At 49.8% G+C, this 27047-nt stretch overlaps 1 protein-coding gene across 16 annotated transcripts in view; it reads right to left on the reverse strand.

Moving 5' to 3' along the window:
• CUX1 (cut like homeobox 1) overlaps nt 1–27047 on the reverse strand; it is a 368426-nt gene that overhangs the window by 267189 nt on the left and 74190 nt on the right. For all 16 annotated transcript variants that reach the window (XM_082361262.1, XM_082361261.1, XM_082361260.1 and 13 more), the window contains exon 2: nt 21289–21399. In XM_082361262.1, the coding sequence (XP_082217388.1) occupies nt 21289–21399 (111 nt within the window). The remainder of the gene's footprint in view (nt 1–21288; nt 21400–27047) is intronic.

The raw sequence follows: 27047 nt of genomic DNA on the forward strand, positions 1-27047 counted from the left end.
CTGATAAAAGTGCACTTACACCACCGACCGAAAGGCATGAAAAACAGGATTAGGGGAGGGGCAGGAAGGGGGAGGAAGGGGGGAACCTTTCCCGGGTCTGTGACTTTACAAGTTGCTCCTAGCATTTTCTAGTCTTTTAAGGTTTGCAATCAACTCTGGAATTTAGCAATGCAAAAATGCCCCTTAGAACCCGTGTGTCCAAAGGCTTAAGCGGGGTAATTAAAAACTCAGGATTCTTCAAAGAATGTTATCTGTTGACGAGTGAATATAATAAAGGCTTCATTACTGAGCCGTGATCCCAGCATGAAACGAAGCAGACCCGGCTCAGGAATGCCAAGACATTAAAACTGCTGGACAGGAGAGAAGGCAAATCTGCTCTCACGATCGGGTTATCACACCACAACCGCTGAACGGCAATCTCAGCGAGAAAGAAAAGCCAGTAGCTTGATGAAATTAACTTCAAGAACTAGATTCCACTGAGAGTTCGCTTGCAGCACAAAATAAACGTACTGGATAGTTCTTTTTCCGTCTTTGAGATTCTCCAGGAATGATGGGAGGGCCATAGGGTCTACAGGGGGAGCCCACCTCTAAGCAGGGCTCCCAAAGGGGGTCTCCCCAGAGCAGTGACGAAGTCTACCCCGTGCGAGTCCTGGGGAAAACGCAGGCTGGGGCTAGCGATGCACCAACTTTCCCTTTGAGCCAAACGCCTGCAGGAAAAAGCAAGGTGGAAAGAGCCTCTGGCGGGGCTCCTGGGTCCCCTCCTCCAAGTGAGCAAGCTGGCGAGCTGTCAGGGGCTGAAGCTCCACCAGACCTCAGGGGGACAGGAACAAGCTGCCCCCGCTGGCTGCTTCCATGGAAACGAGGTCAGATTGGCAACAAGCCCCAGCTTTAAAAGAGCCACCTGCCTCAAGGAAGCCCAGCACGCTGCCTTTTTCCTTCTGACTTTTCGAATTTACAGCGTGGAGATGAGCTGTGTGGGGCAGTGGACTGCAGGTGGGGGAAGCGGGGAAGCGGACCCTTCCGCCATGTCCCGGCCCCTCTGATGAACTGGCGTGTGACTCTGGGCAAGTTGGTGTCCCTCTCTGGCCTCAGTTTTCTCCAGAAGAACATGACAAGGTGGGCTAGTGATTGCTAAGCCCCTCTCCCTCCCCAACCCGGACCCGGTCCGCAGCTGTGACGGACAGCATTCTTGGTGGGGGCGGGCAGGATCACTCTGCAATCTGCATTACGGCACGTAATCAATCAACCAATCCCAGGTCCAACCAAGGCTGGAGGAGGATCTGAGGTATTGTTCTTACCTTCCCAGAGCGTACAAGTAGGAGAAAGCACATCACAGAAGGATGAAATAACGACATAAGGAAATAGTAGAAGAGCATCTACAGTTCAGAGCACAAAGGGGGCGAGATGCCCAGTTTACTGAAGTGTTACACCTGTCCCTCTGCACAGGTGCAGCCTCCGTCAACGGGGGGCTGGCATCCTCTGTGTGAGCTTGTTTCCAGCAACTCTCAAATCCTTTTTCCCTTTGGGACACAGGACCAGAAAACGGTCAGCTTTGCCAACTTAGCACTAACCCCGCCTCCTTGAAGGAAGACCCCTCGCACTCAGAAGGAGGGTGGGTTTGCAAGCAGAAACGGCAGAGCACCGACGTGACTATTCTTGGCAGGGATCAAAGTGCACTTGCCCGGCCTCCCTATTAAACCAGTCAGGGTATCAGGCAGCACTGGGTGCGAGGCCGTGTGCAGCTTTAAACACCCTGGGGGCCTGGATGTTGGGGATCCTGAGATAAAGTGCAGCACAAATCTCACCCCACTGTGGTACATCCACACAAAGAAACTCTACTCGGCACTAAAAAGGCAGGAACTACAGGTACTTTCAACGACGGCTGAGTTTCAAACGCATTACACTGAAGGAAAGAAGCCAGACTCAGGGGGGCTGTATGATCCCTTTATGTGATATCCTGGAAAATGCAAAACTGGAACAGAAAAACAGATCAGTGGTCACCAAGAGCTTGGGGGTAGGGAAGGGGCTGACTATCAAGAGGCCCAGAAGAATCTGGGGGACGAGGGTGCTGTCCTACGCAGTAATTGTGGTGGTGGTTCATAAAGGTACACATCTGCCAAAATTCACAGAAGCGGACGCCTAAAAAGAGGTGAATGAGTATAAACCTGACTTAAAAAAAACCTCTCCCCAAGAGAAGGACTGAGTTTACGCCAACATCTCCATGCCAGTACTACAGAAGGAATTAGAGTGCAGCCAGAAAGATGGAAACCATTCTCACGGACCGGTATCTTTAAAGCCTCGTGAGTAGCTAGACCAGGATACTCACTATGATAATTCGTATTCGCCCTTCTCCCAGCTTTTGTGGGAGGTGGGGATGGGTAGGTGGTAAAAGTGTGGGTAGAAGAGAGAAAGAATTTTCTCAAGACGGTCTCCCATGATTTATAAAAATCTATGGTGCCCGTTAAACTCAAATCCGCTAGAAAGTGTCGTGAGGATGAAAATGAATAAGCAGAAAACCACTAACATCATTAATGGAAAAGACAGGAGACTTGCTCGGCCTGAGCGCTTAGCGGCGTAGGGTCCCCTCCTCCAGGGGTGGAGAGCAGAGCGCACAGTGCGGGGGCGGGGGGGGGGGGGGGCGGCTCTGGGGCCGGGCTGGCCGGCTCCGACGTCCTGATTCTGCCACGTCCTGGCCGGGCGACCCCAGGCACCTTCAACCTCGGGCTCCTCCTCTGCAGGACCGGGGTGAGACAGCTGGCCTCCGGGGCCTGTTGTGAGGAGTACGTGGAAGACACGTGCAGAGCGTGTGAGCACAGTGCCTGGCGGGCCGTGAGCTCTGAGCGCTAGCGCCCATGATCAGTATTAACACCGTACTTTCTGCTTGCACAACTGCTTTAAGTCACCCAAAGAACGCACACACGCACGTGCACCCACAAGCACGCTTGTACTTGGAGGTGTTGTCAAGGCAGCACCACGGAGACCATCACCACCAAGTCCTCTTCTGGGCGGGGCCTTGCAGACCCGGTTTCTGCCCTTCACCACACTCCAAAGCAGAGTCGTCGCTACAGGACGCCCGCCCATTCTCCCGCTGAGGTCGGGGGACTTCCAGCCTGGGTGCCTGCTCCCTCCGGGGCATCGCCTACCAGGGGCTAAGCCAGAGCTTGGTGACCTCTGGTCAACAACAACCCTACAGATGCCCGGCACCATCCCCGCGGAGCGGAGCCTCGGCCGCCGCAGACCTCAGCTTCCTCGTGTGCGTGATAAGGAGGCTGGACCAGACAACCCGGAGAACACTTCCAGGTCTGCCCGTTCGTGCCGATGCTCATTTCCAGAGGCCTTCCGGAACCCCGAGATCACTCCCAGCCTCCCCCAGGAGTGGCAGCACCAACACCGTTCACAGGCTGCTTTCCCACGCTCACGACTGAGGCTGACCCCGCCCGCACGCCCTGACTACCCAAGGTCTCAGGTGGCCACCGGACACACGCTCCCCGAGCATCGTTGTGGGGAGATGGAGAAAGGCCAACCACAGCCTTGGCTTTCTACATCCTACATCCTCATGGAGGAAGAAACCATCCAAGCTGGGGGGGAGATCAAGGGAGGCTGGGTGCCCCAACAGGCTCCTGAGTAAGAATTCGAGGCGCTGATTCTAAATGCAGGTCCCCAGGCCCTTACTGGGAGATTATGTCTCGCTCCGTGTAGGGTGGGGCCCAGTGGCGGTAGTTTTATTTAACAAGCACACACCCAGGAGACTTTTATAATTAGCTAACTTAGGAAAATACTGACATAGGGTGGCCCCTGCATGGCTAGAAGTGAAGCTGATTTCTTAACCTTTAAAATTCGGAGACACGAGAACCTTGGCTTTGCGACCTGTAAGCAACTGGTCTGGCGTGATTTCAAAAGCATCCAGACTGAAGCAAGTCAGTGAAGAGACAGGAAGCCCGAATGCAACCAGCAGGGTTGGTCACCTGTCCTTCGCCATCCTCAACGGGACACCCACGGTCTCCTGCACACCTGGTGGCCAGGCGCCACCACACATCTGAGACCTCCCACCGCCCCATCCTCCTGGCTGCGCTTTGCCAAATCCCTCTCCCACCGTCTTCACGACCACTGTAAACCTGTCCACTCTCCCCTAGCACTCAGCTCCCTGCTCACCCTTCAAGGACAACTTCCCCTACTTCTCTGGGAGAGCGGATGCCGCTCCCTGGAACGTAGAGTCCCTCTCCTCCCACCTCTGTGACCTTGACCTTGCCCTGGAATTATACCCCACCACACATGGATTCCCCTTTTCCCCCACCCTGCCCCCCACCTAGAACAAGCTCCGGTCCCCTCGGAGTGGGGAAAACCACCTCCTTAAAACTTGTCCTTCCCTAGTTACCCCTCCCCCGCCTCTTTCCTGCCCTTCTCAGCCAAGCATTTTCAAAATTCACCGTCTCTCCTCCCCCGATCCCACGGTCAGCATCCCCTGGAGCTCAGTCCTATCTGTTCACCGGTGGTCCGTCTCCTCCCTTTGAAGGCGGCACTGTGAGGGCAGGGGCTTGGCACTCTGTTCACTGCTGCATCCTCAGCACCTGGCCCAGAGAAGGTGCACGATATGTATTTGTTGAATGGATATGACATCACCTGCTTGTGGAGAGAGCAGCCGTTTCCCACCGAGCCCCCCCAGAGCAGGGGCCCAGCGGCTCCGGTCCCACCTCTGCTCCCGGCGCATCCATGCTCCACACCACAGCGTGGGCACCAACTCTGCGACGTGTAGGCCAGGCCGGGTCACTCTTGGGCATGCACCCTGTGGTCCCCTGGCAGGGCCTTAGGCAGAGCAAGGTCCATGTTCCTCAGCCTCGCTCTGGAACCTCTCCAGCAGCGGCCAGAGCCCCACCATGTGCCACCCCCTCCCACCCCCATGGACTGATCACTCCTGCCGACCGCCCCACGCTGGCCCCAGCCCGGGTCAGGACTCCTGCATCTCCCCCGGAGCCCCTTCTCTTTGCTCCAAGTGTCCTCTGGGCACTGCCCTCACCATTTGGTCACTTATTACTCTTTATCCAAACAGTCTAACTCCACACCGTTCTCTGGCTGGGCCAGGGGTGCCCGTGGGGAGCTCCGGATACCCCAGTGCCTCTCAGGGGCCCAGCCCACAGCTGATTCTCAATCCCAACTGTTCCCCCCCGCCCCCAGCTGTCACTTGGATCCCCTCCCTTCCCTAAGCGAACAGGCCGCCACCTCGTCCTCGCCCAGGGTGCTGCTGTTTTCGCCTCTCCCCCTAGAGGACACAGCAAACCCAACTGTACTTTGGCCAGAAGTGACTTGAAACAAACCCGAAAAGTTTACTTTGGAAAGGAGTTAATAATAAAAGTTGGAAGGCGTCTTCGGGACGATAAACACCTCCTTTTTCCTTTCTCCCGACTTCTGGCTCAGCACCCTTGCCTGGTGGAGACGCTTTCTGGGACACGACCACAGGGTTCAGGACGACGGGGCCACCAACTCCAGGGAGGACGGACGGGGCAGGGGAGGAAAACCTCACGAAAAGCCAGAAAGTGTGTTTCTTGTCTCCTGAAAGCTGCGATACCATTTCTGTAATCTACCTTCATTGTTCTTGTAAGGAAAGGCTCTGGTCTGAGAGCTGGGTTTTTAGAAGTCGGACAGATTCTCGAAACCCTGCACCTTGCCAGGAAGAGCGAATAAGAGCCCAAAGTTTCCAGAAATAAATGCAGAAATGGAAGAGGCACCTTTGGAACCCAAGAAAAATTATTCCGTCAGTGTAGAAGGTTGTCAGAGCAATACCACCAGAATAAATGTCTCTGATAAGGAACTAAAACTGTAATGAAAATAAGGCACTTTAAAAATGTCACATTAGCTATGTTTAACATAAACAAAAACAAAAGAAAGCTGTCATTTCTTTTAGTGCCTAACTTAAGTAGGAGGAAGGCAGAGAGACTTTCAAACTTCTACAGCACGAGTGGACTTTTAGAACAGAGTTTGAACAGGTTAAACTCTGAATTTTTAAACATATCCTTTGAACAATAACCTGTATTCTGTTTCACAAAGAGACTGAGGAGGCTACAGACTTCCTGATAAATATATTAAGGCTCCCGGAGGGAGAAACAATTCCTCTTCTGATTGGCCACAGAGATTTCAATGGGCTGAAATACATATTTTATACTGAAAACGTTTTATTAACCAGTTGATGGGGGTTGGGGAAAGAGAAGGGAAGAATGATCAAATAAAACAAACTTTTTCCAAAAACCGTAAGTGGCCCTTCTGGCTTTCTAACTACCATAAAGATCACTTAAAAAACTTCTTTTTTTTTTTTTTTTACAATACAAAACAGAAATAACTTTTTTTCATCATTTCAGAGTAAAGCCCTAAAAGTTACCCTAACTTAGGGCTAGAAGACATAATGATTATTTTTAAATGTCTGCTTAAAAATTAGAAAGTCTCAACGGTAAGCCACAAGTATGAGAACTAACCCTGGACGTTGCTATTTCTGTTCAAGCACCAAACAGCATAAATGAATGAATACATTCATCTTCACTTTATAACTAAGATAGTCAATGGCATTTAAGAAATTTAAAAATTAGGGAAACATTTTTATTTTCTGTGCAACATGAAACCTATGGAAAATTATCTAGAAATTAGTATGATCTTAACATAATTTTCTTCTGCCGATTTTAATTTTAAAAAGAAAGAAAGAAATACAATAAAGTCTGTTAAGAAATAAATGACAATTGATAATGTGGGAATATGGGCTTTAATATTGTTGGCTTAAGAAAAAAGTAAATAGCCAGCTCCAAATTCTTTTTTCTAAAATCCAATTCTTTTTTTTTTTTTTTTCAGGGAAGTGTCCACTTACATATAAATACTAACAAAGGCTCTGTAGCTTTTTTTTTTTTTTAAGATCCTCAGAATCCCTGGAATAATGCCTGCCAACTAAAACACCTACTATGAATTTAGTAATGGGTTATGCAAACATAAATTACAAGGCCAGACATTTTAAAAGGAAAAAAAAGGTGATTTATTGATGTACTGGAGACAGAGCAGGATAGAAGCACTATTTCAATTTTCCATATATTCCTCAACATTGCAGATGTGTTAATGCGAAAAGAATTTTAAAATAAAAATTACTCTCAACTCTTTTGGTCCTAACATATGAGTTCATTTACTTAAGAAGGGTTACCACGGAACTCCTTTCCCACACTTATAATCAAGAAAATTAATACAGTCAAACATTTTATCTAGTTTCAAGTACAAGTGGATTTGAAAGGAAAAGACAAAGAGAGAAAGAAAGATAAACATTTCCCTTATAACAGCAAAAAGAATTAAACCCCAAGTTCTACTCTTCACTTTATTAGCCCAACCTGCCCTGGTCATATTTTTCACTTTAATTTCTTCCATCCCTATTCACGGGTCATTTTTTCTTTTTCTGGTCTCCTGTCACTGTTGGAACCAGCATTTTTTTTTTTTTTCTTTACTGTGGCAAAGTAATCATTTGAATATACATGGAATACTTTTCATGGGTTGTTTACATGTAAACAAAATAAATACAAATATTCTCGTCATTAACTTTTAGTGAAAGGAAACAGACAGAAGCTTTCGCCCTTCCCCGAACAGGTCATGGGAACTGCACTGGGCTCATGAAAACCCCTGAACACACATCAACAGAAAAGCCATCTTCATTTTTCTTCAGTTTGCATGTGGTCGACAGCATCACAAACGGTCATTCTCCGAAGCACATGTGACTGTGGCTGAACAAGCCTGTCGCAAAAATAAGCTCGAAAACACTCTACTAATAAAGAACGCACATTTTAAAATGCAAAGGCACAAAAGGCACAATCTCTGTATCCTGGCGCTGTGCATTCCTCCCCAGAGGAGGCTACTTTGTGTACGTACACACACACGCACACGATATGGGGTCCCGGCACTTTGATTATGTGAACACACCTGACCCCAGGGAAATAGGCTGAGACCAGCCCCATATTTCAGACAAACCAAACAGCCAATAGACAGTAATGGCTTTAAGCTACTGATGACCTGGGCCAAAAATGAAGAACCACTTAATCTTCTGAAGGAAACTGTCAATGTGAGGAGGCCCACAGCTGACCTTTCCCCTGATCTTAATCACAGCCATCTATGATAACAGAGTGGGGTTTATTTTTATACCTGGCTCCAGACTGCAGTGATCAATCCTTCGGCGTTGACTGTTCTGTCTCCACACGACCAACTAGAGTGAGTTAAGAGTGTGTCATTTTCATGGATCCCTGGAGTCAGGCATGGAATGAAATCCACCTAAGAGTAAGATCTAGAGTAATTCCATCCAAACCCTAAACACCTTATAAAGTCTCCCCAGATTAATCTACAAATTCAACGCTTTTCCAATAAAAATCCCGACAGAATGTTTCAAATGGCACTGAATAAATGATTCTAAAAGTCATACGGAAGCACAGTCTAGATGGTTTTGAAGACCCATGAGGATGGGCCTTCCTCTACTAGATATCAAGACTTAGTAATAGTATGGAAATAATCATGGCAATAATATAGTAATAATCATCCAGACAGTGTTGGGTTGGACAGACTGGGGGCCTAGGGGCGGGTGTGGTACCTGGCAGAGGTGCGGAAGTTAACCCTCGGGAAAGGGGGACTCCACGGTAAATGGTTCTGGGTCGAGGGGCCCTCAATGGACAGAGATAAAATTATAGCCTCACCCAGTCACCATACACACAATACTTTACAGGCCTGATGTAAAAAGCAAAACCAAAAAACTGTTGAAGGAAAACACCGGAGACTGTTTTTATGACATCAGCATAGGGAGAATTTCTGAAATAAGATTAAAAGTCCCAAACTTTCCATCAAAAAACTGGAAAAATAAAAGCCACCTGCATTAAAATTAAAATCTTCCATGTGACCAAGGACAACATAAACACAGTGAAAAGACAGGCCACAGCCTGGGAGGAGAGAGCAGCCATGTACACACGCAACAAAGGATCCAGATTCTGGATATTAAAATTTCCTACAAGTTGGTAAGAAAACAGCCAACAGCCCGATGGGAAAATGGGCAAAAGATACAAGCAGTTAAGACACAAAAGAGGAAACTGTATAGGCCAGTCATTGTACAAAAGGATGTTCTCCCACGTTAGAAATAAGGAAATACAGCAAAACCCAATGAGGATGTGGCCGGAACAGGTACTGGGAGACGGGGGGCATGACAGCATGTAGCCACTGAGGGCAGCTAACTGGCAACACCCACCTGGCCAAGCTGTGACCGGGGACCACACTTCTGGGGGGTTCACCTCGGTAAATTCCTGAACCCACTCCCCAGGACGGGTATAATAATAAAGAAAGAGTGTCAACAACAACCAAAAATCCACGTGCCATCTCAGGAGGGCGACGGGTACATCTTCTGTGGTTCATGCACACAGTGGAATGAATTTAAAAAAGACCAGGTGGCAGAGGATATATACAGATATCGCAAGATACCATTTGCCTACCATGTGTGTAAATAGTAAAATAGAGATATATATATAAAACAATATCTATTGTTTATGAGTGCATAAACATTGCTATGAATGCAAAAAGCACATGGCGATGAAACATCAGTTTCAGGATGGGTTTATATCTAAGGAAGAAAGGAGGGGGAAGGCAGGGAGGTGGAATTTTAGCTGCATATATAACAGTTTATTTCTGTTTGAAAAAGAGGCATCAGAAGCAAATGGACAAAACGTTAACATCTTTCCAGTCGTCATGAAGGGCACAGAAACGTGTGTTTTGTTTTTATACTTTTTGGTATGCTAGAAATACTTCATATAAAAAATAATAATAATAAACCCGGTCACACGGCTTTGCATATAAAAGAACTATGTCATGCAGGTAAAATCCTGTATGAGGCCTGTGAGTGGGACCCAGGGGAGGCAAAGGCAGCTGTACCTTCTGGGTCTTTCTACCCAAGGGTCACTCCCTCGCACAAGAAGTTCTTGGAAGATGTGTGTGCCAGGGTCTGTTTGACTCAAAATGTTTGCAGGTTAAAATTTACCCAGTACCTTACAAATGCAAGAGCTTCTTGTGACACAATGTTGAAGGCGGAGTGGGAGGTGTTAGGAGCTGAGGTTGCCCCGCCTCCCCAAGGCTTGGGGTGGGGGGGTCCCCCAGGAAGACAACTGTCACTAACTGTCCAATCTCAGGATACCTGACGGCAGACGCTCTTGGCAACAGTGCGGAGACAGTGAACGGATGAATAAATACGGGGTGAAATTGGGGCCCCAGCTGGACTTCGGAACTACAACAGTGACCTTTTAAATGTGAAGTAGGGAACCGCCAAGGGGGTGCCCTGCAGCTGAAGTGGCCCAGGATGCAAGTTACCCAGGTGAGAAGTAATCCAGCCTCTGTGCCCTCCCCGGACTGTGCTGGAGAATCTACAGCGTTCTGTCTGACTCATAATTACCCTGCGAGAGTCGTCATCGCTCCCATTTTCTGGATGAGAAAACGGAGGCTCGGAGGTTATACAACTCAGAGTGGTCTCGACTAAACTTCCACGCCACATGCATCTAATTACAACCTTTTCCTTCTGACAGCTATTAAACTCTCAGAGAATCTGTCTGTTATACTTAAAATGGCCCTTTGAAAACTGCTAGACGCATAGAGGAAGCGGCACACGGGCTCAGGAAGGAAAGGGAACGGCAGCCCTGAGACATTTCAGTGAGTGAGTCGGGACAGGCCGCTCCCGGAAAGCAAGCGGGGCCTGAGGGCTCTGCAGATGCCACGCGCGGCCCCCAGGTCAGGGCTCCTCGAGCAGTTCTGCCTGCTTCCTGTATAACCAACACAGAACGAGAGATTAACTCTTCATTGATTACCTACGAGTTCACTTTTCTGGGCCAAAGGCAGTCAAACAAAACAAGGCCTCCCTCCAACTCAAATGTTTACCGACCGAACTTTCTGACATCCGAATGGAAAAGCTCCCGGTCTTAGGAAGCAGAGGGACCAAATCTGGTGTCACAAAGTCACTGAGTGATAAGAGCAAACACAGGCCATCAGGCTTTTAGCTGAAAGAAATTACAGGGACCCCGCAGCTAAACAATCTGCCCAAATTCAGCAAGGATAGCAGGGAGCTATGCAAAGGGTCATTTTCCATTTTTTGATTCAAGAAACTGTCCTAACTTCCTGAAGATCCTTCACCCATCCATACTCACTGCCGTACTGTCCTGTTTTCATTCTTGTCACCACCTGAAATTATCCTGTGTGTCATTTGTTTACGTGGTCACTGTCTGCCTGCTCCCCACATGAGCCAGAACCTTCTCTCAGTGCCTTGTATCTCAGAACCTCAGATGGCCCCTGGCCCAGGAAAGGGCTCAGAAGGAAGGAAGGGAGGGAGGAAAGAATGCAGGAAGAAGAGTGTTTATTGAGCACCTACTATATGTTCCTTACAATTGAATTCATTTCACCTGCCCAGCATGTGGGATATTGTCAGTTCCATTTATACATATGGGGTCTGCGTCCCAGAATGCCTGGTGATCTTGGTCAAGGTAACTTAGCCCAAACATCCTGGTCACCACTTACTGGCTGTCCACTCCACTCCAGCCCAGGACTGGCCATTTACTTTCCAGAAATCTCACATGTTCCTCAACATGACCTCTTGAAGTAAGCAGAATATATTTTTGCAGATGGAGGAAGAGGTTAAGTTTCTGTCCCAATGCCACTGAGCCATGGAGCTAGACTCACTCCATGTGTCCAAGTCTGAGCTAAGTCCTCTTCTGCTCTAGAGGCCTCCCTGGTGCCTTGGGAGCGTACTGCAGGGTCTCTCTGGAATGAGGGGGAATAACGTGGCCACCAGCCATTACCAACTGGGGGCTGAATGACGTTTGAGCTGCATTCATTACTCTATCTATCTATCACCCTCGAGGCAGGTTTTCTCTCCTAGGGACCCAGAAGAAACCAGAAAATAACCTCTTGGGTTGATAAACTGGCTTAAAGAGTTTAATTGGTAACAGTTAAAAGTTCACTTTTAATTTTTAAACTTTTTCTAGTTAAAGTCTTCTTATAACTTAACGGTGGGTGATTCTGGAATGATTAAACAACCAAGTTGATTATTTGGGCTTTATAATTTGGCCAAATATTGGAGCAGCCTTTTCCAAGCTAAGCTGGCCACTGCCCAAATGAAATCCACAAGACCCTTTTATGTAGGGAATTTCTTCAGAGGATAACAGAGAACAAGTGAACAGACCACCTGTGCAGGGATTTCCCGCACCCTACAAAGAAAGGCATTAAAAAAAAAAAAAAAAAAAAACCTTAATTGAGATATAATTCACATACCATAAAGTTTATCCTGTTAAAGTGTACAGTTCAGGGCTTCCTTGGCGGCGCAGTGGTTAAGAATCTGCCTGACAATGCAGGGGACACGGGTTCGAGCCCTGGTCCGGGAAGATCTGACATGCCATGCAGCAACTAAGCCCGTGCACCGTGACTACTGAGCCTGCACTCTAGAGCCCGCGAGCCACAACTAGAGAAAGCCCGTGTGCAGCAACGAAGGCCCAACACAGCCAAAAAATAAATAAAAATAAATAAAGTGTACAGTTCAGTGGTGTCTGGCATATACACAAAGTTGTGCAACCATCACTACTATCTAATTCCAGACCGTTTTCATCATCCCCCAAAAAACCCCATAAGCATCAGCAGTCACTCCCCATCCCCCTGGCCACCCCTAATCTACGTCTATGGATTTGCCTATTATGGACATTTCATATAAATGCAGTCATGTGGCATTTTGTGTCTAGCTTCTTTTACTGAGCAAAATGACTCAAAGTTCATCTATATTATAACATGTTATTCCTTTTTATAGCTGAATAATATTCATTGTATGGATATATCACATTTTGTTTATTGATTCATGTCTTGATGGACGTTTGGGTTGTTTCTACTTTTTGACTATTTTGAATAGCGCTGTTATAAACATTCACATACAAGTTTTTGCGTGGACATGTTTTCAGTTCTTTTGGATATATACCTAGGAGTGGAAGTGCTGGGTCATAGGGTAATTCTGTGTTTAACATTTTGAGGAACTGCCAAAGAAAGGCAGTTCTTGAAATTTTTGAAAAATTCTGTACAGAAAATAAAATTAAAGTGTTAAGTAAAATTTTATCTGCCTGTTTGAGAAATGAATCTTGTACAGCAGTATAGTTAACATTTTTTAAAATTGGAGAATAGTTGCTTTACAATGTCGTGTTAGTTTCTGCTGTACAATGAAGTGAATCAGCTATACGTATACATATATATCCCTTCCCTCTTGGACCTCCCTCCCATCCCACCCTCCATCCCACCCCTCTGGGTCATCACAGAGTACTGAGCTGAGCTCCCTGTGCTATACAGCAGGTTCCCACTAGCTATCTACTTTACACATAGTAGTGTATTTATGTCAATCCTAATCTCCCAGTTCATCCCACCCTCTCCTTCCCCCACTGTGTCTACATGTCCGTTCTCTACGTCTGTGTCTCTATTCCTGCCCTACAAATACGTTCATGTGAACCATTTTTCTAGATTCCACACATATGCATTAATATATATTTTAAAGATTCTGTTTTGTAAAGATTCCTAAACGAATGCTATAAATATGATCACCCAGCGTCCACGGTGCTCAAGGTGCACAGCTAAATACACATGATGGATGGAGTCACAGCTCCGGCCGGCAGGTCTTTCCCTTTCAGAAGTGGGAGGAAGTAATTGTACCAGAGCTGCAGACTCAGCAGAGGGGCTGCGTCTAGATTCCTGGATCCCCGATGTGAGTGGTCTGCGGGGCACTGGGGGTGTCCGTGTTCCTAGATGGTGTCCGCCTGCATCCCCTGGTCTTCAAGCTTACAGGCCTCTTCCCCATCACTACCCTACCTGAAAGGCCCGTGTCCCTACGGGCACGTCTGGTCTGCCCTTCTCTTTAAAAGTCACAATTTGTTGGGACTTCCCTGGTGGTCCGACAGTTAAGACTCCGCCCTCCCAATGCAGGGGGCCTGGGTTTGATCCCTGGTCGGGGAACTAAGATCCCACATACCGCAAATAAGCTCGCGCACCGCAACGAAGACCCAGCACAGCCTAAATAAATAAATAAAACTTAAAAAACAAGAAACCGTGACTGTATTCCAATAAAACTTAAAAAAAAAAAAGTCCTAGTTATGGTTTAAAAAAAAAGTCGCAATTTGTTGACAGTATAGAAGAACAGAAAGGAGACAATGAATGCCACCTGTACCCCTCCCCTACTCACTATAGAAATAATATAAGATTAGCATTTCGGTGTTTAACCCTCCAGGCTTTGGGCTCTGTATGATTATGTGTATTTAATAAAGTGGGATTAAACTAGTAAAAAAAAGTCACAGTTTGTCAAATCAGTGCAGTGGGTCGTCAATGAACGTATTCCCGTGTCCAGTGAGACACCAGGAAAACTAAGCTCGCATTTCTAGTCTCCCATGTGCACTCTCTCTTTTGATTCTCATGGGGACGGAAGCAAACACAGAGGCCACACAGGCCTCTATAGTCTGTCAATTTATTGAAAACAAGAGAAGAGCGAAGAATTCAGTCACTGCTCAACACGCAAGCATGTCCAGTTGTAGCGAAGAACGTCTGAACACTGTTTGATAGTTTAAAAAGCTTGGGGAGTCATACGTGAGCTCGTTTAATCCTCATGCCAATTCCACGATGCAGCTGTAACGACCATCCTCACCTTGGCCACCTGACCGGCCTGGGACCCCTGCAGGGCCATGTGGGGCAAAGACACACCCCACACCCCCCCGCCAGGTTTCTCACCGAGCCCCAGCCACGCCGTCTCGAGGCAGCCTGTGCAGGACGTGTCCATCTGAGTTGCAACTTTATTTTTAAGTGACGCTCTTTTTCCAGGCTGAGTCACTCCCTGCCGTGTCTATATAAAGGCTGTAGAGGCAGTGACTAAATGCATTTGGGCCCGGGCCACAACTATATTACTGCCCCCTCCTTCCCTCCCCCAGCCTGCTGACTCCTTTCTCACAGGGAGCGCAAAAGGAGCCACAAAGTTTGCAGCGTCTTTCCGTCCTTCTGTCCCCCTCACCTCCGCAGAAGGCAAGCAGCTGGCTCACGCGTGCAGGAGACGGGCTGGGGGCACGCGACTTCATATCTCACTCAGGAGGAGTCCACCCTGATCAATAAGAAAGTGACTGGGGACTTTCCGAAAGAAGGCGCCCTCGCCCTGCCCCCACCTGCCAGAGTTGGGGAGAAATCCACAAATCTAGTTCATTTCAGCCCATGGTGTAAGATTGCTTCCCGAGTTGTATGTCAAGAGGACTCCTGACTATTCTATAATGGTTTCCTAAGAATGTAAAAATCAGAAAAACACTCCAGCCAGAGACAGAGAGGGCAAATTAAGATTCTGGCGCTCAGGAAATGAACGCCCGCGAACAGGCGGTTATGTCAGCAGGAAAGAGAACATTCCCCTCACGGAGCCAGGCCTGCTGACCAGGGAGGCGGGGCTGTGAGGCTGTGGGTGGCGCCAGGCCCAGGGCCACCTTCCCCATCGGGGATGGAGGGTGGTCAGGGAGCTGTGCCCCGGTCAGGGCGGGGACCGAGCTCTGTCTGTCACGACGGGAGCGAGAGATGGTGACGGGAGAAAGAGGCCACGTGCATTTGTGCAGGAGAAATGTGGGAAACAGACCCAGGATGTGAGCCTGGTGGACCAGGTGTCACGAGCATTAACACGCAAGAGAGCAAGAAATATTGAGGCAAAAATACATCATGGGAAAAAATGACCAAGGAGAGCTCCCGAATTGCAGCTGAGTTTTCAACCTCACGGAAGAGATGTGACCCCTTTCACAGGAAACATAGATTAATCCAGCAAAGTCTGACAGTCAGGTGCCTAAGACACATTCTGGGTTAGGAGCTGGACACTCTGCCAGGACAAAAATGAGGCCCAAAGATGGTTTTATGGTAAAACTGCAGCATCTCCAGTCGGAGGTTTTCCTTTCCTCCTCCCCATAAAGGATGGTTCTTCTGTTGTTCAAAAGAAAGGCAACAAAACAAAAACCATCCCTTGTGCTCCATCTGGAAGCAAGTCTAACACTGCAGACCCTTCTTCTGATAGTCGAGCATCACATTCAAATAGCTGGAGCCGCTGAGCTGGGACGGCACCCCCTGCAAACCTCCCGTGACCTGCCTCTGCGGGCCTGCACCGCTCCAGGTGCTCAGCCCATCGAGGAGGCAGCTAAAAGCACCAACTCAGGGGCCAGGCTGCCTGCTTTCGAGTCCCTGCCTGGCCGAGCAGCAGCTGTGAGATCCTTGTCAAGACAAACGTTGGTCCCAGGAGCAAACTTAAAAGTTAACCAAACAGAAAACCAAGAAGAAAGCAATTCCTCGGTAGAATCATGAAACCCTAGCGCTGCTGTCCCTATCTCCGTCCCCACCCGCCATGGGAAGTAACTCAGTTTCCAGGAGTAAGGAGTCGCGTGTGCCCTAGGCGGGTTCTGGACAGGGCCCTCCACATCCCTGGTCCTCTAATCTGCCATTAGGTTTATCAACACAGAGGCATCAAAGGTAATCCCGCCCGCACCCTGGCTCTCTGATCAAAGCAACAGAAAAGCAAAAGGCACGGGGTTTTGGCCTGCACTGAACCCACAGTTCCAACCCCACCAGGCTTCAAGAACTTCGAGAAAGCTGCCGCCAGCCTAGCCATGCTCTTCACCAGCCTCGGGCAGGAAGAATGTGCCACCCAGCATGGAGGCACCTGCCCCTGCCGCAGCCTGCAGGGCCCCTCATCGGCGGGGGTGGCCCAGTTCCTCTACCCACCTCCCGGTCCCCAAAATCCAGCCCGGGGGCCGAAGTGCAGTGGCCTCTGCCCAGAGGTCAAGCCCTCAGCATTCATCTCTCACGCAGCCCCTTTCCCCCATCTTTCATTCCCACCCCTCCCAGTCTGGGCACAACTAGGAGGAAGGTGAAGGGGGAGACACATACAGAGCTCCCAGGGTGGTACGCTGAGACCACTGAGACCACCAACGCCTGCCTTGCAGCTGTGAATTAAGCCAGGGGCTCCTGGATGAGTTTCAGGCGGTCCAGGAGAGACTAAACTATGTGCAAACGTGTGCATTTCTCAGGGGGCAGGTCCTTCCCCAATGCTTCAAAGGTTGAGAACCGAGCCTCAAAAAGCAGCCCTGCTCACCTATGGTAAGAATCACTGTGACACATGCGGCTTGGAATTTACCAACATTGATCTAAGAGTGTTTCTGGGGGAAAGTCTGCATTCAGAAGATTCCAGAGACACTGTCCTATACTTAACATGCCTTATCAGGATGGCGTACTTGCTTGGTAAGAGTATAAGGAACTTTTTAAGAACGGGGATAGGATTTTACCCCCAGGGCCAAACCATCTGGCACGTGGAAGGTGCTCAAAAATACCTGTAAAATGATTAACTGTTATTACAAACCAACTTTTGGAACACTCTGGGTGAAAACAACCTATATTTGTTGTGGGTCTTTTTTTTTTTTTAAGTTCCTTGAGCTGGCTTTGAGGAGCAGAAAACAACTGTATCTCATGTGTTTCATAGTATGTTTTCCAAGTTAATGCTCGTAACAAACACGTACTAGACTCTCGGTGCTGGGCCTGTGTGGAGCTCTCCCCATCCCCCCCCACACACACACACTACTTACTGCACACACATTACATACTACACACACTACATACCACACACACACAAACGCTACATACACAGAGCAACCCTGTGAGCTGGGCCCTGCCAATTACACTTTTTACAGATGATGAAACTGAGACTTTGGGAGGTTAAGTCATTTGCCCAGTGACACCAGCCAGTAAGTCACCTGCAGCAATAAATACAAAAAGTGAAACAACCTAGAAATACCCCCAGTCTTTTACGTTCAATTATCAATCATAAACTCAATAGGGAATGCATGTTTAGTCACAAAATTCAAATTTAAAACGTTTTTCTTCGAAAGGGACTCTTTTCTGAGTCAAAGAAAGGCATGAAACTTCATATGCAGAGTAACTGCCTCTCCTTCAGATTAACTACAATTTTGAGTTTAAAAAGACAGAAGCAAGAATATCAATTGACTAGGAATGTATTCATTTAATGACATAAAACTGAAACTGAAAGAACTTCATTCTAAACAAAATATCTTCAAGGCTCTGGCCTCCTCGGTGCCTCTTGTGCTCCTGGCTGGTGGGCTGGGCACTGACCCGCCCACGTCCCCACCCAACACACACTCCTACCCCTGGATCCAGGCTTTCCCAGTTGCCCTTGGGCAGCACCAGTCCAGAAAAACACAAACTCCCTGTCGGCAGACAGCCTCACTCACCTCTGACTGCCCCTTGAAGCCTGAACCTGCCTATTAGACTTACTAGACACTCAACAGACCCTGGAAGGACAGTTTCTCCTTTCTCGGAACAAAGAGGGACATCAGGGTTTTCATCCAGAATCAACGCACTTGGTGTGACACCAGCAAGACCACTGGCCCTGGCTCTGCCCCGCCAGCCTGGTCCTCACTCGGCCGACTGTGTGAGGCATGAGGATGCTGGTCTGTGTTCACACCCAGAGATGCCGCCCCCGTCAACAAGCCAACTTTTTTTTTTTTACCCCTGAGAACAAAGTTCTAAGCAACCTTCACCTTCACACGTCCAATTTCCAGAAGTGTTCCCTCGACAGTAAGTGTTACTCTGTCCTCAGTTGTTTAATAATCAGAAGAAATGACTGATGTTACAGATGGGTCAGGCTCCTCTGGACTGAAGCTCCAAACAAAGTGATGACCCGATACCTGACCTGGGTCCCAGGCCTCACACTCATCAGAGCCCCCAGACACCGCCATATCATAGGACCCCCAAGTACCGCCATCATGTACCCCAGAGGACCTCGCTGAAGCCACCCACCCCCACCTCCACTGCAGCCTTAAGAGGTTTCCAAATCTACAGAAGATTCTGGATGGCTGCAGCATAGGTGAAACTGTCTTCTCTACGGGGTCTTGCCTCAAGTTCCCATGGGAACCCCACACCAAATTCAAGGGTGGGTCTGGGATCGGGAAATGCAGGGGAGACAACAGGGCAAGAGCCGGTGAGCGGCTTCACCCTTCCACGCGTCTCGGGAATCTGTGCCGCAGCGAGGCCTCCTGATTGTGGCAGGAGGAGCCCGAGAGGGCACCAGCCCCGACCAGCTGGCAGAACCAGGGACAAGCAGGATGGCAACGTCCATCCCTTCCAGGCGGGGTTCTGTGTCCCCTTCTCCGTGGAAGACGGTGTCTAAAAACGTGCCCTGGCAAAACTTGCAGAGATATTTCCCAACCCATATCCTGTAGCCCAATAAAAATAAAAACAAATTAAAAAAAAAAAATCAAGAACAAACAAACAAACAAAACGTGCCCTGGAAAGCAATGCCCCAAATGGCTTTTCCCCACCAGGCTGCTCCTCCCCAAGCCTCTTCTGTTTACTGGGATTAGGAGATAAAATGCAAAGTTTGAGGCTAGGTTTCATCAAGTAACTGGCTTGGGATTCAGCACAGGCCATGGATGGGAGCTGGTGGCCAGTTCCTGCCAGACGAGCCCTGTTTAGATGTCAATGGAGGGACGGGGCCCGTTCACTGAGCCTGAGGTGGCCGGAGGGGACACGCCCTTCCTCGGCTGGCACCACCTTTAGCTGACAGGACCTTGGGACCCAAGAGGAACACCCAGGGATGCAGTTCTCTTCACGGCACTTCCTCACAGGACGAATTATGTTTACCTACTGTTGTCTGACGTCTCAAAAGCATGACCTTGCCCTTCTTTTTTAGATTTTTCTACGGCCACCCCCGGACATATGGTCACCAAGGGAAGGGCAGTGAGAACACAGGACAGCGGTGACAGCTAGTCGCTAGATCAGTGCTGAAGGTGGCTCGAGAGACACACCTGACCCGGGCTGGTCTAGGGAAACAAAGTCAAAGACAAGAGCGCAAGAAACCCCGCAGCGAGACCCTCCGGGAAGGTCTGCTCTGAACAGCCCAAGAGGAGGAAGGTGGCCTGTCGCTCGACTGCCTTCTCTGCTCCTGCCTTTGCTCATGACATGACGAGGTGGAACGTGGAGGCCAGCAATCCACCCCCAGCCCCCAGCGGCATGGAGGACAGCAACCCCCAAGCCTGAATCACTCTGACCCGCGTGTCTGGTCCTGATACAACACGGAAGATCCACGTTTCAGGGCAGGGTGGGGTGGAGAGGGTAAGCAATGAATCTAAAATTTAAAACCCTTAGGTGGGTCTGCCCCTAGAGCCTTATTTCTTTCCACTGGACTACCACGATTTTCTTCTCCTAAAATATTTATTCTGAAAATAGAGGGTTAATTACTTGTTTCCCCAGATGATTCACAATAACACTCCCTTAAACAGCAAGCTCCTTTGGAGCACTTAAAATGGGTCCACTTTTAAGCAAATTCAATTCACACACCATTTTCCAGGACTACTATAAAAGTCAGAAGCATCCCTCCCAGAAAGCAGCTTTTCTTCCAGGACTGTTCCTTTGTTCTCCATGGAAGAATCTGGAGGCCTGGGAGCCAGGGCTGAAGCTCTGAACACCCGCCACACACCCACACCTGAGTGGAGGGTGCAGGAGGCTGGGTACGAGCCCATGGCACAAGAACCACTGTGGCTCCAACTGGCAGAAGCTCCCGGAAAGCAATCCTCACGTCTGCTCAACTGTCTGTAAAACTCTCCTGTCTTTTTATTTCCTCTGAAGCCTTTGACAAGGACTCAGGGAACAAGGGACCGAGAAAATAGGGCAGGAAAAGGCTGCCCCAGCCACTCTAAACACTGTCCTCTGAACTCATACTTCCAAAAAAGAAAAATTAGGAGCTCACGAAGAGCACATTTCCAGTGCCCTTTAAAGCATATTTTAGGAAACACAGAGGCAAGTAAAAGGCCAGACCAGACTAAATGTCTGTTTCGCAAGAAGCGTCGCCATACTGCATCCCTGGATGCGTGCAGCCTGCAGGGGCCCCTCTGAGGCCCTGCCACCCGGCTCTGCCCCTCTACTCATGCTCCCTAAGGACCCGGGGTGAGGTCCTGCCTACAGACGTGAGCACACGGGCACGGAGGGGCTGGGGTCCTGCCCCTGGCTACCCAGCTGGTTCAGCAGCTGCATCTAGAATTCACTCGGGCTTTCATCTGGCCCCCAGCCCGCACAGGGGCTCGCTGTTGGGGCCGAGGGCAGCCGAAAGGAAGGAGCAGACAGCCCCGTCTGCTAGGAACGAAATGCTTACGACACACCCTCCGAATGCGCGCGCTAGGACGGTAAGACCCCCCCCTGCTGAGAGCCAGGGAGGGAGACGCTGCTCACCTCCGGAGTGTTCTTCTTGAACTCTCGGCTCTGCTCGATGAGCCGCTTTCTCGACTGCTCGCTTTCATCCTGCCGGTTCGCCAATACTGTTGCGGTGGCATCGAGTTCCCTCTGCGGAGAGAAACAAAAAGGGAAGGCGAGATTGTAATTGCACTTTGTACGGGAGGAGGGCACATTTGCACCTGACCAGGGCACCGGGTGGCGGGGCGGTGGGGGAGCCCATGGCTCCAGGGGTCACCACCTCGTGGCCCAGGAGGGGCTGGGGGCCAGCGGAAAGGGACCTGGGCACCACCAGGAGGCTCCCATCCGCCCCCGTGCAGTGACTGGTTTGAAAAAACCAAACCCGCTCGGCTTGACACGCTGTGTATCGCGCATCACAAGTCACTGCTCCTATGACAGGACACGCAGACGCATTTTTCTTTGCTAAAACCAGAGTCAGGCCAGTGCCCAAACACCACCCCTCCCCGGAGTCACTCGCTTCTGCTCTTCACGGGTGTCTTTCCTGCCACGTCTCCGGGCCCCAGTCCTGCTGCTTGACTCCGGGCTGCTCCCCGGGGCATCCTGTCTGACTCTCTGGGCCTGGCATCTTCTGTAGTCACATCTGATTTGCTTTCATTCAACAGATACTTATTGCGGGCTTACTACAGGCCAGACATCATGTTCAGGGCCTGTTAGTTGTTTTCAAAAGGGACCTTAAGAGGCAAGTCCCAAGAATAAGGATCTCCAGCGTCGTGTCAACTTGGGAAGTGAGGCGCCTGGAAACAGTGTTATCCCCCAACCCTTAGACTTGCCCCTGAGACTCTGAGAACCACCAGGAGTGGGTCTCCCGTGAGAGGACCTCTGTCGCACACAACAAACCGACACTCAGAGCGTCAGAGAACCTGTGTCCTAGCGTTGGAAGCTCTGGGAGGAGAAGCCAAGAGGCTCTGTTTGAAACAAGCCTGCGGCAGATGGGCCCAGGAGGGTGGTGTCCTGGGCGGACAGCAGGAGTGCAAGGACACGTTCCCGAAGCCACCGAGAGTCGCATTTTCGTGCTGGGTGGCCTTGGCTACTAAAGACACACACGGGCACATTCCGCTTAGGATGCGAGCGGCGGCTCCAAGTGGCTTCTCTGTGGTACAGCCCGCCGCCCCGAGGCCCAGCAGAGCTAGGGAAGGCGAGGAAACTCCAAGCTGAAGATCCAGGCACAGACATCCAGGAAGCCAAGAGGCTTTCTACACCCACCCTCCACCCACCCGGCTTCCTTTTTGGCGGAAGTAACCAAAGGCGTCTGCGAGCCCTGCTGCTGAGCACTTCGTTCGTTCCGCTACAGGGTGGGCCGCGGCCAGGCGGGGCGGCAGAGTGCTGGAACAAACATCTAGGGTGCTGTCAACTTGGAAATGGCAGAGAGTTTTTAAAGGGGTGGGGGAGATGCCACCGCACCGCACTCGCTCCCTCCTTCCGCGCTTCTGGCATTGCGGCAATTCTTGGGCAAGCAAGTCCAAAAGAATAACGTGGGCTCGGATTCAAGAACAGATGTCAAAGCTACTGCAGAAAAGAGGGAAACACTGCACATTTTGATAGACCACATTTGAAACACATCCCAGTCAAGTGAAGGCAGGGGGGGAAAAAAAGAGCAACTGAAACCAATGTGGCAGCGTGGGGATGGAGACAGAGGAGAGAGCAATCGCAGATAAGCAGAAGGCTTCTCAAAAATATAAACAATCTGGTAAGGAGGAGGACTTAGACATCTATATTTAAGCAGCAGCAGCAGAAGTTATAAAAGGAGACTTCAAGAAAGGGGGTAAAAAGCCAATATTGAAATACGACGAAAAAAGTAAAGTTGATGTTTGGTTCCAATCACACACAGATGCAGAAAACTTAGAGAAAAACAAAGAGCCTTCAGTGAAGACCCTGCTTCCTGGGGCGGGGGGGGGGAGGGGTCACTTAGTCAGAGGGTGTCTGGTGACTTCTGAGGACAGGTGCTGGATGCTGGAGGCACACGGCTGACTGCGGGGTCCCAGACCTAGTGGGAAGAACTCGGGGACCATGGGGGCAGCACTGCAGGAGATGTCGAAGAGCACACGGTCTGTGGGCCTCTCTGGGCCCCTCGGTCCCCCCACCTCTCACTCTGAGGTCTGTCCCAGCCCGGCATCAAGGGGGTCCGTGGGCAGATCCATCAGAAAGCCTGACTGCGGAGGGCTGAACCTGGCACAGGTCGCTCGCTTGATGGAAGGGAAACTGACCCACCCCTATCGCGGGGTAGCAGGGCCAGGGCGCCCGAGGTGACCTGCTGCTGGCAGGCAGGGACCCAGGCGGGTGGGGGGCGCGGGGGGGCATGCCACACCCCCTTCCCCATGCGTGCAGACATATGCAGGCCCGAGTGAGAAACCAACAGGGCTCTCCAAACTGCACCGGGTGCCGCCACCCACCGAGCATGAGCCTCTGCCGCCCCGGGTCTGGCTGCTCAGGTTCAAGGCTCACAGTCACAGCCCTGGAGGACATCAAGGCTTTCTAAGGCTCTGGGGACAACACAAAGGCAGGAGATGGCTATGAAACATAAGCCAAATACTGTTTTATTATCTACCCAGCCGGACTATCCTCCAAATGTCACATATAATGATCCATTAACAAGGGAATTTAATGTTTCAGGGGAGTGGCAGTGGGGGCCTAAGATACAGAACCCTCAGCCCCTGAGTCACCGGTCACACATAACAAGGAGCACAGAGAGCCCCCACATCTGAAAGGCATTAAAAATTCACAAAGGGGGGGGCTTCCCTGGTGGCGCAGTGGTTGAGAATCCACCTGCCAATGCGGGGGACACGGGTTCGAGCCCTGGTCCGGGAAGATCCCACATGCCGCGGAGCAACTAAGCCCGTGAGCCACAACTGCTGAGCCTGCGCTCTAGAGCCCGTGAGCCACAACTACTGAAGCCCGTGCGCCTAGAGCCCGTGCTCCGCAACAAGAGAAGCCGCTGCAATGAGAAGCCCGCGCACCACAACGAAGAGTAGCCCCCGCTCACCACAACTAGAGAAAGCCCGCTCGCAGCAACGAAGACCCAACGCAGCCTAAATAAATAAATAAATAAATGAAATTTATTTTTTAAAAAATTCACAAAGAACCAAAAAAAACACAAAAAACAAACAAACAAAAGCATAGAACCAACCTAAACGTCCACCAATAGCACATAGCGTATCGGCATATCCACTCAAGAATTATTTTGCAGAAGTACAATCCTACATATACACAACATGAGATGGAATGATATTCAAGATATATTTAAGCAAAAAAAAAGCAAAGTGCAAAACAATGCTACATTGTTTAAAAGAGTATCTATACACGTTTGCATACATTTTGCTTGTCTCTAGAAAGATGGAGAAACTTGAAAATTACCTGATTGGAAAAGTCGCAATATATATTAATTTTATATATATTTTAAAACTGCTAATGTGAAAAAAACACACACGCATATAGTTACACAAACATATTTTACATGCTGCGTCCCCATATGTGAGTGTGCGTGGTCTCTGTGTCCACCTGCCCAGGGGCAGAGGCCTGGGATAGATGACCCCTGACTCACTCTGGTGATTCAAAAAGTGAGGCAAGCGCGTCCTTTGTCAAAACAACAGCTGTTTCTTGCACAACGTGTTGCACGCTGGCCAGTCTCAGGGATTACAAACGAGGAGGAGGTGGCCGGTCACCGAAAACACCACTCAGTCAAGCCCCAGCCTTCCCAGGGAAGGGCAGAGGAGGGTGTCCTCTCTGAACTGTTCACAACTGCTCTCCTGCCGGAAACACCTGGCAACCCCAGGTCCCAGGTGATGGAAACTGGTAGCAAACCCCAAGGGCTTTGAACAGGGGCATTTCCAACTAGGCCGAAAGAGCTAGAAATGGTAACGACAAAGCATCTTGCAAGGACGGCACCTGGCTGCAGAAACTCTGGGGTTTTCTTTCAAAGTCGTCATGGGATGACTGATGTCAGGGGGCGACAAGGTCCAGGGAAAAGACCTCTGGCTTTGGACACCTCACCCCTGAAACTGGGGAACTGCCCCAAGAGCTGTGAACGCTGCAATCCTGTTTTCCTCACTGACTTTGATATCTGGGATGCTTTTTCTCCATTTCTGACAGATCCTCAAAGGGCAGAGCTCCCAACACTGGAAGTTTTTCTCTGCCTGAACTCCAGCCTCTCAGCCAAGTATTAAAGGCTTATTAAACACACACACAAATAAAAAGCGACCATGTAGCTGCCTATTTAAAAGAAACTTTGGGGGAAGTGTCTCCCAAAGAAAACAACACGTCTCTTAATAAAGTCAATGATCAGTTTGGAACCCCTCACCTTTAAAGTGAATGGTCAGTTGCTGGTCTTAAACGGGGTGTGTGTGTGTGTGTGTGTGTGTGTGTGTGTGTGTGTGTGTGTGTGTGTGTGTGTGTGTGTGTGTGTGTGTGTGTGTGTGTGTGTGTGTGTGTGTGTGTGTGTGTGTGTGTGTGTGTGTGTGTGTGTGTGTGTGTGTCTGCAATGCTGCCACAACTTTTGTGAGATCCTCTCTCCCTGAGGCCCCCAGGCCAGGCCTGCCAATGCTCTGGGCAGATGCACACAGGCCCTCTTTGCCCCCAGGGCCCCTGGGGCTGGTGGGGAAAACACACCAGCCAACTGCATCAGAGATGTGAGTAAAGTATTGTCTTTTCACTGTCGCTAACTTTGACTCAAAGAGTTGGTTCATCTGAGGCTTCTTCAGGGCTTATCTGTCAACTAATCAACAGCAAATCCTATATAAGAATTTAAAGTGGCTTTATTAGGGAAAATGGAGAGCACTTGTGCAGAAAGGGGAAGGCCAGCCATGGTTTCTGCATGAAGTAGGCCTTGGAACATTTTCTGTTTCGTTTCCTGCAATGGAATCACTGGACAAATGGAAGCTACTCAGACTAGAAAGGGGTGAAAACCCCAAGCCCACCCACCTGCCTCCTTCCATCACCCCCTCCCTGGCCTCCTATATGGGACATCTGGAGACCCTTCAGACAGTGGCCTTAGAGAACCCTGGTTTGGAATCCAGGCTCCACCCCTTTTATAACCTGTGTGGTTTTGGTCAATGATGTCCCCTCCCTGGAGATAACTAAGGTGAAGCATGTCCACCTTGAGGCGTGGTGAGCACTCCATCGAGGGGCGTTTTTCTGTACCATCAGAGCCTCACGCTTGACCTCAGGCGAGAATGCGTTCTGCCACCAGTATCCCCAACTAAGCCGGGGGCTCCGGGGATGCACAGGTCAATTGGAAGTTGACCCTGACCTCCAGGTACCCACAGTCCAGCCGAGGAAACTAGGCAGGCATGGAAGAGCGACAAGACAGAGGGGACCAGGCTGGTGGAATGAAAACAGGCAGAGGTTAGATAAGGCAGGACACACTGCCAGCAAGAAAGGGCTCCAGGTTTTCATGACAGATGCCCATCTCGGCTGGGGCCTGTGTATGGGACGGCCTGAGTCCGCCGTCACCCTCCACCTCCTCCTCCTCCTCTGGGCTCACCGAATCCCCAGCACAACTTCTGGTTGTGACTGGTGCTGTCAGAGACCATGAAAGGGGGCTTAGATGGAGCAGGACCCAGGTCAGGTCCCCCCGGGGAGGCTGGCTTGGGCACAGAAGTGGTGAAAGGGCTGCTGCTGAGAGGGGGCTGGGGCTAGAATGGACACACTGTGTTCAGTTAGAAGTCACAGACACTGACCAGGACATCCACTGTGAGTACATACGTGTACACACACACACACACACACACACACACACACACACA

Source organism: Balaenoptera borealis (assembly GCF_965194805.1).
Source record: "Balaenoptera borealis genome assembly, chromosome: 16".
Taxonomy (NCBI): Eukaryota; Metazoa; Chordata; class Mammalia; order Artiodactyla; family Balaenopteridae; genus Balaenoptera; species Balaenoptera borealis.